Here is a 17,494-nt window from a genome sequence, read left to right on the forward strand (position 1 = left end):
CACTGATGTCCAGATGGGCTGCTACAACTTGCAATTCTACTAGCAGTGAGTGAGGGTCCCTGTTTCCCCGCATGTTCAGAAATATTTGCTGCCAGTTGTTCTCTTGACCTCAGCTAGCCATTCCAAGGTAAGATGAAGTCTAACAGCCCTTGTAATTTGTGTTTCCCTAATTGCTAAGATGTTTCTTAGTCACTGTTCTTCTTCTTCTGAGAACTCTTTGTTCAGAACCAGAGTCCAATTGTTTTCTTGGCTCTTTGATTTTCATTTCCGCTCTTTATGTGTTCTGGATAATAATCCTCTTTCAAACATGGAGTGAACAGGATTCTCTTCCAGTCTAAGGATTTACTATTTACTAGATTGTTTCTTTTATTGTATAGGTCACCCAAGCCCCTTGAAATTAAAGTCTCAACATCAGACATGAGCTACAGGTTTTAGCATTTACCTTACTTGATTATGCTCTTGTTCTTGATCCTCTCTTTTCTTTTCTTTTCTAGTTTTTGGGGGGGCAGGGGGCATTGAGACAGGTTTTCCCTGTGTAGCCCTGGCTGTCCTGGACTCACTTCGTAGACCCGGCTGGCCTCGAACTCATAGCAATTCTCCTGCCTCTGCCTCCCAAGTGCTGGGATAAAGATCCTGTATTTCTTCAATCTACTCTCATTTCTCTATTTTGGAATAGTAATGTATATTCTGTGTCACTATATATTTGAAGTACATAGCTTTCTTTTTTTATTTTACAGGCAGTTCAATTAAGAAATTTCCTTGGAGCTGACTGAGAGAACAGGAGATCCTGCCCCTCACCACCTGTGGCACTCTGGCGACTGGGCCCTTACACCTGGGCAGCACAATGTAACTGACCATGTTGGCAAAGGCATGGGTGAGCCAATATTGAGGGCAGAAGCAGGGGAGAGCTGGCCCTGCCACTCATTAGCTGTAAGGTAGCATGGGTGCAGGAGAGATGCCTCCTCCCCCTTGCTCTTTTCCACCTGCAGCAGGAGGGAGAGATGGCTCAGCACCTTGCCAGATGCAGTGCTCAGGAGGGAAAGCAGGCCCGGCACTTGCCTGGGCAACACAGTAGAATTGGGCCTGATGGTGTGGGTGAAGGTGAGCCTGCTTCAAGTGCATAAGAGCAGAAGAAGTTTCCCTGCCCCTTGTTGGCTGTGGTATTGGGTGAGCTAGCTGGGGCAAAACTGGAGAACTCTCCCATGTTGTGTGGGTACAGGAAAGCTGGAAAGCTGGAAAGCTGACCAACTTAGCTACCACCCAGGCCCAAATCCATGGCTTTGAGTTGGCCCACCCCAACATCTATCCCACCTAGGGTCTTCTAGAGCACATGGTAGGGCCAGTCCTGCTGAACCAAAGCTGTAGGATCTCTATGACTCAGGGCAACAACAGGATATCTGAGAGGAGTCCTGGTGAAGATCAAGGATCAAGTATTGATAGAGTAGCAGTAGCCAGAGACCTTGAACCTGACCAGTGACTTATTGCAATGAACATTTGCAAGTAAAGATGTGGGTACAAAAGGGTAGTCTGTGTGACACACTGTGATACACTACAGCTTCCACAGCAAGACACTTTTTTGTTTGTTTGTTTGTTTGTTTGTTGGGTTTTTTAATTTTTATTTTGTGGAGGAGGCTTCAAGGCAGAGGATGGATAGGAAGGAACTGAGAGATACATGAGATTGGAGTCCATGATGTGAAATTCAAAGCGTATGAAGAAAAAGTTTTTTAAAAGACAGGGTGACTTATAGGTCCTGGTGTTTTATCACAGCAACAGAAAAGTAATTAATACAACTTATAAATGTTATTGAAGGCTTGCTTTCTTTTTCAAGTCATCACGAGATGCACAGCTGTGGTTTCCTGTAGGCATAGGGCAACAGCTTTATAAATCACCTTAATGTGACATCAGAGAGTAAGTTCTGAGGTGATAACAATCGGGATATAATCTGAATAAATTATAATAAAAGAAAAAAAAGTTTTGAAAATTTTTTTCAAACAAGTCCTTCACTTGCTTCATTAGAATAACTCCTAAATATTTTATATTGCTTGTGGCTAATGTGAAGGGTGTGGCTTTCCTAATTTCTTCCTCTGCAAGCTTGTCATTTGTGTATAGGAAGGCTACAGACTTTTTTGAGTTAATTTTGTATCCAGCCAATTTGCTGAAGGTGTTTATCAGCTGTAGGAGTTCTCTGGTGGAATTTTCAGGGTCATTTATGTAGACTATCATATCATCTGCAAATAGGGATAATTTGACTTCCTCTTTTCCCTTGATCTCCTGGGACAGTGGGGAGGACATCTTATTGGGACTCTAGATGAGACAAGCATGGGAGAATGGCAAAGTAGAAGGATCCAGAGGGTCCTAGAAACCTACAAGTAGAACATTATGATAGGCAGATTTGGGCCCAGGGGTCCCGCTCAAACTAAGGCACCAGCCAAGGACAATACAGGCAGTAAACTTTAAACTCCTACCCAGATCTAGCCAATGGTCAGAACATTCTCCACAGTAGAGTGGAGAGTGGGATATGACTTTCTCACATACTCTGGTGCCTCATATTTGTCCATTTTCCCTGGAGGGGGAGACCTGGTGGCACTCAGAGGAAGGACAGCAGGTTACCAAGAAGAGACTTGATACCCTATGAGCATATACAGGGGGAGGAAATCCCCCTCAGGAACTGTCATAGGGGAGGGGAATAAGGGGAAAATGGGAGGGAGGGAAGAATGGGAGGATACAAGGGATGGGATAACCATTGAGATGTAACAAGAACAAATTAATAAAATAATATATATCTTGGAAAAAAAGAAAGAAAAAAAAGATCTTCTGAGATCCCCAGTGTTGTTTCAGGGAATGGGCTGTGTCCCTTCCTGCTCCTTGCTGTATAGTAGAGCACAGGAAGGCTCAGGATCCTTTTGCTTGTTGGCCACAAGAGGGTCCATGAAGTGCTAAAAGGTATTCAACTTTATCAAATTCCTAGTATGAGCCTGATATCCAACTGCTTACCTCTCTGGATCTTTAACTGGGAGGTTTTCCCTACCTGTCATTTTTACCAGTGAGTATGTGTGGGTAGTCTCAGTGGGAAATATGACCTCTTATATGATCAGCTGATGATCAGTGAAAGTTCCAATTCTATATTTTTCTGTTTTCTGCTTTTTTAGATTCCATGGCATCAAAATTGGAGAACTGATTTAAAACCAATCATTTATATGCTTCACAAGGTTATATTCAAATGGTATAACTCAATCCTTTCCTTTAGTTATACATTGATTCCTTATATTAACCCACTCCTTCAACAGGTATTTAAGTGTGCCAGGACTTACATTTCTAGTGTTTTGTTTGTATGTGTTCTTCTGGAAAGTGCATTTCTTACCATTATAGATATTAACACACATGTATTGGTGCTATGTATCTCATATGGATTTGTACTGCTTGACTTGACCAGGTAATATATTAATCATTCAAATGTTTCTCCATGTGTTGACAAAGTGATCAGTAACCATACATGGATATGTGTGAATACCATATTTGACTGATACCATATTTGATACAATTGTTACACAGATTTGGAGAGTTGCTGTACTGTTATGTCAATATCATACTATTCTAAAGCAGGTTATTTCAATCACAATTGATCACAGATTAAATTATTTTCAAATCTATGGCTTCTATAATCAGAGAAGGCCTGGTATAAAACAGCAGTAATATTTCACATGCATCTTGTTCTTAGAAAAGGCAGACAAATTTAAATTCAGCAACTCTTTATTTCCTTTTTGTGCCTTCTTAATTCTTTTTAGGTAACTTTTAAATGATGTGATTGCCAAGTGCATTCTTTCCATGTGCCTTTCCAATGTGTCTTTTTGGGGAATTGACGTCTCCATCCAAAGGCCTTGGCACCCTTGTCAAAAGTCATTTGACCACATGGATGAGAATTTATTTCTGTACAGTATAGTTTTCTCCTAGAGTGTTTGTCTTTATGTACACATATACCAGAATACTGTGATAATTGGAGCTTTATAATGTGGTGTAAATAACAAAGTGTAAGGACTGGAGAGAAGGCACTTATTGTTCTTGCAGGGGACTTGCATTAAATTCCCAGCACTCACATGGTGGTTCGCAAACATCTGTAACTCCAGCTCCAGGGGATCCCATACCATCTTCTGAAGCTCCACAAGCATTAATTATGGGTGTAGAATATATACATACATGCAGACAGAACACTGACACATAAAATACAATAACCTAATGAAATAAAAATTTAAAACATCAGATGTAATTCCTCCAGATCTGACTTCTCTATTCACTTTTTGTTTCTTTTTTGGACACTGTTTTAACCCTCTGTGTTCTCTTTTAACTTATCAAATACAGATATGATGATTTTTTAATATCATTCAGGAGGTCCCTCCTGACCCTGGGTGTAGATTCCACATTATGTTTTTGTAATTGTTTCATCCTTGAATATATATATATATATATGTGTGTGTGTGTGTGTGTGTGTGTGTGTGTGTGTGTGTGTTTTGTTAGGATTTGAGAGTTTATAGAGAACACTTTTCCAAGATTGCACACTGGCTTGGTGTACAGGAAGACCATTGCCAGTGGGCCAGAGGTTCAGTCACCTGCATAATGTTTACTAGTTTCTTATTTCCAAAGTGCCTGCGTTTAGACCTGCAGCACTTATATGCTGCTGGCCCCTATTGTGAGGGGCTTCCAACTGCCAATCAACTTCCTTCACACTTCCAAGTCTGGCAAGATAGAAACTAGTTTGTCGTGTTGCTGCTAAATAACCCAGAACATTGACTCCATTGGCCAGTCAACCATGCCAATCCCAGTACAGGGGCTAAGTGTTCCAGATTTTTCTGGTTGTTCTACTTTTGGAATAGAAGAGATGGGGCTTAGAGATACATGCTTGAGAATTTTCCTACGCCCATGACTAGAATTCTTTCTTGTTTTTTATCATGGCACCCATGCTATGCTTTCTTCACTGACTTCCACACTTCTAACAGGCCTTAGAGACCATGTATTCTTGACCATTATGATATGAATTCTACCTACTTTGGATAATGCTTAACATATAGTGTTTGTATGACTGGATGTCTTCTTCACACTTTATCTGAATATAAATTTCAATTGGATTTCAAATAGAAAGTTAAATGCAGCCTTGGGAGGCAGAGGCAGGTAGATCACTGTGAGTTCGAGGCCAGCCTGGTCTACAGAGTGAGTCGAGGACAGTCAAGGCTATATGGGGAAACCCTGCCTCCAAAAACAAATACACAAAAAGAGTTAAATGCAGATAAAGGTTAAAAGTAATCATACAAGAATTGCATGCACCATATCTCTGAGCATTCAGGATGGGAACCATTGCCTAGTGGTACCTATCCAATCCAGAAGGAATAACTCAGCTATGGGACCAACATATTGTGAGCATGCATAACATGTATAGCAGGACCTTGGCACTCTCTCACATCCTCCCTCAGGAATACTTGACCTTAACCAACTGTCACTGGGGAAGGATGGACTTAGGGCCATTTATCCAGGTCAAGGGAGTAGAAGAAGAAAAGTGAGGTGTTTTCCAGTCTTGCTCCATATCCTAACTGATTTTGTATGTTGACCTTTCAGCCACCAGATGGAAAATATCAGAATTCTGTTTAAGAGAGCATTAGGAAAAAAGGGAACAGCAGGCATAGATATCCTCCATAATGTGCAATGAAATGAGAAGAGGCATGGAGGGGAATGGGGGCGAATGAGTGCATCCAACAAAGTCCAGTTGAGATTTCTGTCTGGTAGGGTCTCTATTTCTGCATTGAGTTTGAAAATTAATAGAGGACACAGAACATCATTCAGGGATGAAGGAGCCCACTGAATATTGCATAATGTTGGCTTCGGTAGCAAATAAAGGGGCTGTGCAGTTCTGAAAGACATTTTGACTCATGTTTGCTCTTTTTAACTTCTTGCTCTAGGCTTTAGTAGAATTTTTAGATAACTGGTTAGCAAAGTAGTCTCCCTTCATATGTAACACGTGGTGCTTAATTTAAAAAACATACTTCTTAATGCCTTACAAAATTATTTATTTTTAGTAACACACAAATCTAGATGCAATGTGAAAATCTTCATGTTTCCACATGCACGTATAAGTACAGTAGTGCACAGGTATGTGTGTGATTGCACACAAAGGAAAACACTGGCATTTGATACCACTCAGAACCCCACTGATTGATTGATCACATTAGATTGCACAAAGCATTTTATAAGACACATAAAAAGCCCCAGCTTCCAAAGAAATAAGGGATGGGGGTAAAGAACATAGGACAGCCAAGTAATTGCCCTACATCATAAAAAGGATCTGAAAGCTTATAAAATAACTGAATGCTTTAAAAACACATTAAGCACTTTGGACAGGAGCCATTTTGCAAGTTCAGAAATAGGAATCAAACAGGCAGTGGTCTAGCGAGGCCTCACAGTCTGGGTTCTTAGGTCAAGAGGGACATGCAATCCAGATGTCCAGAAGGCAGCGAACCAGAGCTGGCAGGCCGTGGTGGCATAGAGGGGCTGGCCAGCTGCAGTCCCCTCTCTCCAGCAGGACCTGAAGACAGAAAGCCAGAGGCCAGAGACAAATCACATCTATGATCCTCCGCTGAGCTCTCTCCTCACTTTTGTTGTGTCTCACAAAATCTCTGATTTGTCAATGAGACCAGGAGTATGCACATGCCCATCAGAATGTCTTATATCTGGTCTTAACTCTACCATGCCTCAGTCATAGCCAACAATCCCTTTTGGTCAAACATGGGGTGTCTAGATATGATTGTCACTGAGTCAAGGAAATTATCAATCTCCTCATCCCACAGATTTGATGGCCCAGCTGACATCACCTACTCTTCTAGACCTCAGTGGTAATCTTTGCAGCTTGATTAGTTGCCACTTGTTTCAGCATGTCCACCAAGAGTGGCTTCCCAAGCATAAACCAGTCTCCGTTGGTATTTTTTGTCTCATCAGTGCCCACCAGACTTTCATCTCAGCTTCCTCAGCCATGTAATACTCCCCTGGGCTCATGAAGCCCTTGCAGTCTGAGTGAGCCACTGAAACTCACTGGTAAAATTTAGAAGGCAGCCCAGGCTCCTTACCTACATGAGAAATGCCTGAAGACAGAATCCTGATCTCCATTTCCAACCCTTTATCCCCTGTGCCTGTCCTTCCAGTGCTCCTCAGTCTCCAGTGGACTGGGGCACAACCATGCATTGGGAACCACTATATCCCCTTCTAATATTTCTACTTGATACACTGCCTTCCCTGGAGCAAGATGTGGCTACCCCGAGGACCTCAGTCTACATGACTTTTGATGTCAGGCCACTGGCCATTTGTTATTCAGCAAAAACATTCAGCAACATAAAGCTTCACCCAGTAGTTCTTAGGCACTGTCTCTGAAGTCAGCTTTAGGAACTCGGGTGCTTGGTTCTAAAGTGGTTAAAACCACCAACTCTGGGTTCCCAGCTACTAATAGCTCACCACACAGATTCTTGCCTCCCAAATATCCCTACATACCTGGCATGCCACAAGGCTGGTGACGCGTCTGAGAAGAATTTTTCAGAGCCAGCAGAGCTTCAGCAGCCTCCAGCATCTCCTGCCACTCTAAGGCAGCAGAAACTGAAGCCTGGTTGGAGGCACTGGGGCCCTGCAGAAGAAAGGGTGGGAGAATGAAGACTAGGGAAATAATACCTGTTCTCCCCTCCGATGAGTATCCCTGTAAGCTCCCAGTTTCTCCCGGCTGCTCCCACCCACTCCCACCTCCGCTCAAAAAAGCTTGTTGCCTCCCATTGTTCTGAATCCCATGTGTTTGCCAGGACCTGTGGCTGCAGTAGCATAGTATCAGTGGTGGGCTGAAGAATCAGGCTTGGGAACCTGGAAGTAGAAGAGGAGGGGGCAGGGAATTGAAAGTTTTCATGGAAATATACTACCAGTATAGAGTAGCAGGGACTTGCAACACTGAGATCTGGGAATCCAAATGAGTACATGGATACTTATCCTTGTGCTTTGGGCAAGACCTTTATATTGGTTAACTCATTTTCCTTTCTGTCTCTTGTTTTTTCCTTTCTGTCTCTTTTTACCTGCGTCTCTGAGACAATAATTTGTACTGGCTTTTTCCTCCCGGGCCTACAGTGAAGATGATAATGAATCACAATATTTATGTCGTAGTCTAAAAGTTGCTGAAGGTATGTAAGAACCATCTCTTTTTAATGGCTACATATTGCCTCCATTTTACCCAATCACCTCTGGTCAGGAAACACAATGCAGGTTCACCTCTAGGAAATTTTTTCTGTTGGCCTCTAGAGACTCCCCTGGTCCCGGTGGTCCTCCTTATAGTGCTCTCAGATTTCAAGAGGACCTTCTTTCTCTGTCTCTCAAAAAGCAATAACATTGTCAACACTTTTGAGGGTCTCCTACATGGTAGACCTTGTATTAGTCCTCCTTTTAATGCTATGGATATAACCTATGTTTACCAGTACACTTGTTGGGAAACACAGGCTTGGAAAAATATAGTCACTTGCCCAGACTCTCATGAATAGAAAGGGTCAAATCTGACAGTGTTCTCTCTTGCCTCTCTGACTGAGGTGCTGCCTTCTCCTTCCTCTACTCTGTCACCTCCATCTTCCTATTGTCATCCTCCTGATTCTACCTCTCATGGTACTAGGCACAAAGTTGGAAACCTGGAAACATGGTACACTCTGTCTTCCTTGTTCTACTCACATGCTTGGCATGGCAGAGGGCCCATGGGGCTCCCCAGAAAGGGACACCGTCAGATGTTGCCCCATGGTCTCCGGGGTATATGGCACAGATGTTGTTTCTGGGGCCTGACTCAGCAGGACAGGCCCTTGGCAGCTCTCCTGAAGGGACAGAAAGCATAGCTAAGAATCAGACACACAGATAGATGCCCATGAAGAGATTAAAGGAGGAGCGTACTTTTGGATGAAAATAAGAACACGGACTGCAGAGCTGTGGAAACCTTGAAGACTATACAACTTTACTTTTTACTTTGATCCGTGAACCCTGATGTCCAGGGAGAAGTGAATCCTCCAGTGATACAAGAGGAGCCGCTCCAGGGTTGGAAACTATCTTTGGGATGAGGGAGAAAGGGTCTGCACAATGGCTGAGGGTGGAATCCCCCTTTGGCAATAGCCTTTCCTTACCTCCTGGGGTGCTGTGCCAACCTGGGCCTGGAGCTGATGCACAGCATTCTTTCCAGCTGTAAAATAAGAGTCACATTTGGGTTGATACTTCATCCCCTGCCATGCTTTCTCAGGAATATCGCACACCCGTTATGCTGTTACTGATCTTTTTAGCTCCCTGGTGCGTAGTAAACACTTGGGACCTGACACTGACCTTTTTTTTTTTCACACACCAGAGCATTCTTGGGGAAAGTCATACTGCAAGTCGGTGATGGACTGGTGGCAGAACAACTCATGCTCCCCTCCCCCAGTTCAGGCACCCTATCTAGTAAAAGACACTTACTGCGAACTGCTTCTTCCACAGTCAGTTTCTTGACATGCATGTGCGATTTAGGGGCAGCAGCCATAATCCTTCTCAGTCTCTCAAACAGGCGTCTCTTTACCTGTGTGCCCTGATCCTTCTTGGAGGCACTCACAGCAGAAAAGGCCTTAGGTGTCTTCCTAAAATGGGGGGGGGAGGGCAGATTGAAGACTTAATGTTACGTCCATGTAGAAGAAACCTGATCATTTCCTTTCCAAGACACTATACACAGGAAAAAAGGCACAATGTTGACATTCCAAAGACTTGAAAAAGCAGAAGTGATTTTGTCACCTTACTTAGACTGTGATGTCACGGCTGTAACAGCTGCCCTATTCAAACTAAGTTGAATCTTTCAAGTTGCACCAGTTGCCATATCTTGTCTCACTGAAATGCAATATTACACAGGTCTCATGCATAGCTGGTTTTATTCCTGACCAATTGGACAAAAAGCTATAGCAATCTGAAAAGAGATTTTGTAGGTCCTGTCCAAGATGGCGGTGCCCAGCAAGCACTATATCTGATCTACTACACGGAAACCAGGGACTTGAATGGAGCCACAGATTGCTAAATATACAGAACTTTAGGTGAGTGGGATCCTGCACAGAGCAGACCACCAGCAGTCCTGGCCCCGGGTCAAGCAACAGACCACAGAGGTCCCGAATCCACTCTCCAGATGCTTGAACGGAACTCACCTGTAGGCTACAGGTGGCAGATAAAGCCTGAATTCAGTGTGTGGGTTGGTGCTGGAACCTCTGACCTGTGGAAGTCACAGGGAAACAGGGAAAACTGCCCTTGGCCCCATCCACCTGCCCCACGCAAATTTGCCGAGGACTCTAGGCCATGTGGAAACACAGGCAACTGGTCCAACTAGCTCAGAGAGAGCGCACTCAGCCTGTGGGGCAGAAAGGGCCCAAATTAGAGCTGAATGCAGGGTACTGAGTGACTGGGTCCACCTAGCTCAGAGTGAGCAGAGCACAGCCCAAGGGGCCAAACAGGCCCACATTGGAGCAGAGTGCAGGGGACAGATCCTGCAGATCCAAGCAGTAAGAACCCAGCTTGGACACTTCACGCAGCCCCAGCAGGATCTCCCATGGGGCTGGGTCCACCTAGCTCAGTGAGAGCACGCACAACCCGTTGGGTGGAACAGGCCCAAATTGGAGCTGGAATCAGGGTACTGAGCCTGCAGATCTGAGCAGTTAGAACACAGCTTGGGCACTTCACACAGCTCCAGCAGGATCTCCCACAATCTTGGGAGAGGCTGAATACCCGTGAGGTGTCTATACACTGTTCTAAAAGGCAGTAATATCTCAGTGGGTCTGATCCGGGTAAGATCTAGACTACAGGACTGCAGGAAGTGCAGGCAACTGGGAGCAACTTGTCCAGCCAGAGCTCAGCAGCCTCGATCTGAGATGCCAGAACAGCTGGCCTGAATCACACCACTAACATGACTAACATGAAAGGGACCAGTCAGAAACCTACCTCTGCTGAACCAGCCCAAAGCCTAAGGTGTAGAGCAAAGTCTCCAGGAGTGGAAACTAAGTCAACTGCGTGTTCCAGGGAAAAACTCCCTGATGCCCATAGGCAAGAGCAGCAACCTATAATCATTCACCAATTATCCACTCTCAACAACCAGTGAAGGGCACCAGAAGCCACATTCCACCGACAGAAACAGCAAAATGACTAAAGGACAGTGTAAGAACATAAACAAAAACCAAAACAGTTTGGCATCTCCAGATCCCAGCTATCCCAAAGAAAACACCCCTGAGGACCCAAACACAATCAAAATACAAGAAAACAACTTCAAATCCTTAATAAGGAAGATGATAATGGAAGAAATGAATGAAATGCATAAACAACTGCAGGAGGATGCAACCAAGCAAGTTGAAGACATAAAAGAGACATATAGAGAAGCACTGGAAGAATTTCAGGAAAATACAGACAGATGAAGGAAATCAATAAAATGCTTCAAGATCTGAAGATGAAAATGGAATCTATAAAAAGGGAACACACAGAAGAAAAATGTGACCGAGAGGACTTAGAGAAGAAAGCAACCAACAAAGAGATGACCTTCTCTAACAGAATCCAAGAAATGGAGGTACGAATTTCAGGACTTGAAGATACAATTATAGAACTCCAAACAACCATCAAAGAAAATGCTAAATCAGAAAAGTTTCTGACACAGAACATCCAAGAAATCAAGGACACCAAAAGAGACAAAACCTGAGAATAATAGGCATTGAGGAAAGAGAAGATGCCTGACTCCATGGCCCAGCAAATATCTTCAATAAAATCATAGAAGAAAAGTTTCCAAATCTGAAAAAGGAGATGCATATGAACATACAAGAGGCCTAAGGTACACCAAATAGAATAGACCAAAAAGAAAATCTTCCTGCCACATAATAATAAAAACACAAAATACCAGACACAAGTCAGTTAGAAGAAAAAGTGGGAAGAGCCTGAAACACTTTGACACAGGAGACAACTTCCTGAACAGAACACCAACAACCCAGGAATTAAGGTCAACAATTAATAAATGGGACCTCATGATGCTGAGAAGCTTCTGTAAGGCAGGAGACACTGTCAAGAGAACAAAGCGACAGCCTACAGACTGGGAAAAGAACTTCACCAACCCTACATCTGACAAAGTTCTACTATCCAAAATATACAAAGAACTCAAGAAATTAAACACCACCAAACCAAATAACCCAGTTGAGAAATGGGGCTCAGAACTAAACAGAGAATTCTCAACAGTGGAATATCGAATGTCTGAGAAACACTTAAAGAAATGCTCAACCTCCTTCGTCATCAGGGAAATATAAATCAAAACAACTCTGAGATTCCATCTTACACCCATCAGAATAGCAAAGATCAAAAATTCAAGTGACACCACATGCTGGCAAGGACGTGGGGAGAGAGGAACACTCCTTCACTGCTAGTAAGAATGCAAACTAGTACAGCCACTTTGGAAATCTATCTGGCACTATCTCAGAAAATTGAGAATAAGGCTTCCTCAAGACCCAGCTATTTCACTCCTTGGATTATACCCAGAAGATGCTCCAGAACACAACAAGGACATTTGCTCAACCATGTTCATAGCAGCCTTACTCATAATAGCCAGAATATGGAAACAGCCTAAGTGTCCCTCAGTAGAAGAATGGATAAAGAAACTGTGGTACATTTACAATATGGAATACTACTCAACTATTAAAAACAAGGAATTCTGAAATTTGTGGACAAATGGATTGAACTAGAAATGATCATAATGAGTGAGTTAATGCAGAAGCAGAAAGAATCAAATGGTATATATGCACTTATATCTGAACACTAGGCCAAGAAGCATGTCCCATGAATGTCTTCACTTATCAGGAAAGTGGGACAGCGGGGAGGACATCCTATTGGGACTTTAGGTGAGAGAAGTATGGAAGAATGGGGAAATAGAAGGATCCAGAGGGTCCTAGAAACCTACAAGAAGGACATTATAATGGGCGGATCTGGGCCCAGGGGTCCTGCTCAAACTATGGCACCAGGCAAGGACAATACATGCAGTAATTCACACTCTTACCCAGATCTAGCCAATGGACAGGACATTCTCCACAGTTGAGTGGAGAGTGAGGATTGACTTTCACAGGAACTCTGGTGCCCCATATTAGACCACGTCCCCTGGATGGGGAGGCCTGGTGGCACTCAGAGGAAGGATAACAGGCTACCAAGAAGAGACTTGATACCCTATGAGCATATGCAGGGGGAGGAGGTCCCCCCAGTCACATGCATAGGGGAGGGGAGTAGAGGGAAAGCAGAAGGTAGGGAGGAAAGGGAGGATACAAGGGATATGATAACTATTGAGATGTAATATGAATTAATTAATAAAAAAAGTAAAAAATAAAGACAAAAAAGAGATTTTGTAGAAAGTAAAGAAAAAACACTTCCTCATTTATTTAATGAGTTCAGCATTACTTTTATGAAAAATAAAAGATGCTACAGGAAGAATTACTAGCCAGGAGTCCTCATGAACAGAGATGCCAACCTGTCTCATGAAATTTTAGCAATTTGAATCCAGGAAGGTATAAAAAATATCCAACATCAAAATGTTTATCCTAGGAATGAAAAAAATTTCAATTTAAACGTCAATAATAAATCTTGGTCTAGTGGCACAACCCTATAATGCTAGTGTTTAGAAAGTTCTGAAAATTAGATTTTAACAGGATTGAAGCCAGCCTTGGCAACAAAGTACATCCCAGGCCAGCTTGCACTGCAGTGAGAACTTATCCAAAAAATCCACCAATGAATGTTGCCATATTAGTATAATAAAAGAAAAGAACAGCCAGGCGTGGTGGCACATGCCTTTAATCCCAGCACTCGGGATGCTGGGGCAGGTGGATCGCTGTGAAAACCTGTCTCAAAAAAACAATAAATAAATAAATAAATAAATAAATAAATAAATAAATAAATTAAGAGCAGCATTTCACAACATAAAAGCTCACCTATGATGAATATAAAATTAAAAATTTGACAGTGTAGGAGCACAAGGACATATATTTAATCCAATAAATTACATCTACAAAAAAATTAACTGCTAGAAAAATACTTACTAATGAAAAATTAATTCTTTTCATTAATATTTATAGTCTTAATATTACTTTTATAATTTCATTTAGCATTAAAAGTGATGGATTAGTTATGACATTTTCACACATGTTTCTTACTGCACTTTACTTGTGTATATATATCCCCATTGCCTTCCATTACTCATCTTCCACCCAGTCCTCTTCTTCTTCCCCTCAAATAGTTCCTCTTTACTTACTTGCTTTACACACACACACACACACACACACACACACACAATTGAATATATACTCTACACATGAGGAAAATGTAATATTCATATTTATTTTATTTTCCTTTATTATTCTCTTGCTTCCACTACCCTTTAGTTTCTCTTCTCTCCCTAAATGTTGTTCCTTCTACTTTGATGTTTGCATATCTATGTACATATATACACGAATTAGATTGAGTGTATGAGAGAAAGCATGTGATATTGAAAAGGCAGAATATTCCTATAAAAATTCAGAAATGAGCCAGAATGTCTCTCTATATAGATTCTATCCATATGCATATATTAAACTTTAGGCTATATCTGGCTCAAAAAGGCAAGGCCTCAAAGTAAATACAAGGCATAGAGATTGAAAGGAGAAGTAAAAGCCTGTCCTTTACCTATATACTTTAATGATATTTCTTTTAATTCTTTGAGAATATCATACACACATACAATTTATTTTGATCATATTCTCCCTCACTCCACCCCTTAGCTCTTCCCAGACTCATGCCCCACCCCCATCAAAAATGATGCAATGCATTTTTAACTTATTCACAACCCCACGCCTACCTGACTCTTCATAGGTCCACCCCACCTTCCTACCTCATCGAATTTTTCTGTTCTCTTTGTTATTCTTCAATAATCTACCAAAATGAATTTTCACTCTTGTATGTAGGGCCATTTGTAGGAGCATGGCTGACCACCAGAGCCAGGCCTTCAGAGAAAAAGAGATTCTCCCTAAGCCCAAAAGTTATCAGCTGTCTATAACTCCTCGGTTAAGTGTGGACACTCATGTCTCCTATCTCAACCATACTAGATTATTGACTGGCTTGATACTGTGTAGGTTATGTGCTATGGGTTCAAAAGTACAGTGGTCCTGTTATAAGCAGAAGATACTGTTTTATCCTAGTCTTGCCTGACTTTTAGGTCTCACAATCTTCCTGCCTCTTCTTTCACATAGGACCTTGAGTTTTTTGCGGGGTGAGAGTAGGGCATATGATACGGATATCCCAATTATGGCTGAACACTCCACAGACACTTGATTCTGTACTTAGACCAATTAGGATTTGCTAGTTAATTGCAATCCACTGAACATAAAACATCACTGGATTATCTTCCTTTTAAAAGTGACCATAATAGTTGATATAGGAAATCCTCCATACTCTAGAGAGATGTCATCCCCTGAATGTTAGAAATATGTAAAAGGTTATGAATAGGAAAAAATGTGATACACAGGCCCACTAAAATTCGCTTAACTTTATTCTCAAAGTGCTTTAATAACAGTTTTCAATAACAGTAAAATACATGAAATGTCTGTTGAGAATATTGGCTCAACCACTGAAAGACTTGGTTAAAGAAAACCATGAAAATCTTGCTGTGGAAAATTGAAATAAAAGTACTAAGCTTTTAGATCAAAACACGAAAATGTCAGGAATTTCACTCACTGTAATCACCAACAAAAGGAAAAGTTATTGCTCGGAGCTACACACCACAATGCATAGGACCCAAAACGGCTAACGACATTTGGAGGAGGATTCCAGAAATACATTATTATCATACAACATGGTGGTAAGCACCACATCCTGAGGTCACGTTAGGACAAGGCATACAAACCAGTGAATTCAAAAAAAGGCCACAGAAAACACTACAAAGGCTCTCTGATGCCCTCAAGGAAAAAAAATTCAAGCAAACAACTCTTAATGGGCTCCAATGTCTCACAAAAGAGGTAACTGAAAACGAAGCACAGATCTAAGTGTAAACTACTAAACTGGAAATCCTATGTCTGGACCCCTGCGACTGTCGTATACACTGAAGAAGCTCCGAGGCCCCAAAGTACTTGGCATCAACCACTGGAAGCAGACACACAGGAGCAGGTATGTGCAGACCTGCGGAGCGCAAACCCCTCAGAGGAAAGCTGGTGACCTGTCCTCCAGGCCTCAGGGCGCCATGCCCAGCATGTACTCGAGGAATCATATGGAAGCTGAGCCTCCTGAGAGCCACGAGAAACACGGTAGTCCTAACCAAATGGGGTGACCGCAGGCAGGACTCCTGAGCAGTTTTGTGTGTGGAAACCCTGCCGAACGGGCACTCACCGAGAGACCGAAGACCTCTGCATTTTTACTTCAGACAGCAGAACTTGCGATCAGGCTGCTTCCCTGCACAGAGTGAAGAAGAAAAGCCAAGCCAAGAAAGAAAGAGAGTTCCGAGGGGCGGGAGTTGGGAAGCAGGCCACACTCCAGAAATGTATCCACTGGTTGAGCACAGTGTACTGGCCTCAAGCAGGGAGGAGCCATAGGCACAGACAATAGGTTGGAGCCATAAGGGGCGGGGTTTAGGGCTATAGAGAGGTGGGTCCCACACTCTGCACCCAGCAAAGGGGGGAGCTCAGGTGATTTGGGAAAAGGAATCCTGGAGTAGGGTGCCTCTGGTGACACCGCACACGCTCTTGGAAACTTGGTCTTCATCTCATTCTTTCCTTCTTCTGGGTCTACAAGTGTCATTTCCATGGGTCTGGAACACCCTCCAAGGGTGGGCAGGACTTTGCTCATGGCAGGTCTCCCCTCTTCTCCTTCCTGTGCACCTCTACCTGCAGTGCAGGCGCACATCACAGTAGACAAATCGGGTAGTGGACAGCAGCCATGATGGGACTGGTGCCTTAACTCTCTTTCTCAGACTGGGGGAAACACTTGGTACTCCCAGGAAAGTGGTGTCTTTACTCTCACCATGGAGAACGCATGCTATGGGCCAAGAGGGACCAGCAACTCTGCTCCTCCAAGAAGATCCTGGAAGGGCCGCTTCCAGAGAACGCTGGCACGTGTGTCCAGCTTCTTCAGGTGAGGGCTCTGAGCCAGCCCCTCCCTCTCTCATCTCTCACAGCAAGCCTGGCTGTCTCCCTTGCTCTCCCCCAGGCAGCACCCAAGCCCTCCTCTCAGTTCCCACAGGGCTTTTAGGGTCCACTTGTCTCTCTGTTTCCTCCTTAGGAGAGGACGCCAGACTCGCTGAGGCTGAGATCACGGGAGCCCTGGACATGGGGCCATGGACAGTGAGCAAGGCCTTCTGCTACCCAGGTCCCTGTTCTCCCAAGAATCTCGCTCGATGAGATTGAAATAAACACTGGCAAACTTTACAGTGTTTTGGCTTCCTGATATTTCCTTCACATTCCATACTGACATC

At 43.1% G+C, this 17,494-nt stretch overlaps 1 protein-coding gene across 1 annotated transcript; it reads right to left on the bottom strand.

Annotated features, from left to right (window-relative positions):
* Positions 1–6,042: 6,042 nt before the first annotated feature.
* On the bottom strand, positions 6,043–16,462 carry LOC311602582 (doublesex- and mab-3-related transcription factor C1-like). Its single transcript, XM_084790848.1, has 7 exons — positions 16,414–16,462; positions 9,490–9,647; positions 9,168–9,223; positions 8,728–8,864; positions 7,827–7,881; positions 7,525–7,654; positions 6,043–6,568 (listed from the first exon to the last, which is right to left on the bottom strand). Exons 1-7 carry the CDS (start codon positions 16,434–16,436, stop codon positions 6,456–6,458), a joined length of 672 nt encoding a protein of 223 aa, XP_084646974.1. The 5' UTR covers positions 16,437–16,462; the 3' UTR covers positions 6,043–6,455.
* Between the last annotated feature and the right edge of the window lie 1,032 nt (positions 16,463–17,494).

Source organism: Acomys minous (genome assembly GCF_964271855.1).
Source record: "Acomys minous genome assembly, chromosome: 7".
In the NCBI taxonomy this organism is placed as follows: Eukaryota; Metazoa; Chordata; class Mammalia; order Rodentia; family Muridae; genus Acomys; species Acomys minous.

What these genes read in the sequence shown, in the direction of transcription:
- LOC311602582 (XM_084790848.1), bottom strand. Translation starts at nt 16,436, where the DNA reads ATGCAGAGGTCTTCGGTCTCTCG. An exon ending in TGTGGAAGAAGCAGTTCGCA is followed by an intron (nt 9,224 to 9,489) that starts GTAAGTGTCTTT and finishes CTTATTTTACAG; the next exon opens with CTGGAAAGAATGCTGTGCAT. An exon ending in TTGGCACAGCACCCCAGGAG is followed by an intron (nt 8,865 to 9,167) that starts GTAAGGAAAGGC and finishes CTGTCCCTTCAG; the next exon opens with GAGAGCTGCCAAGGGCCTGT.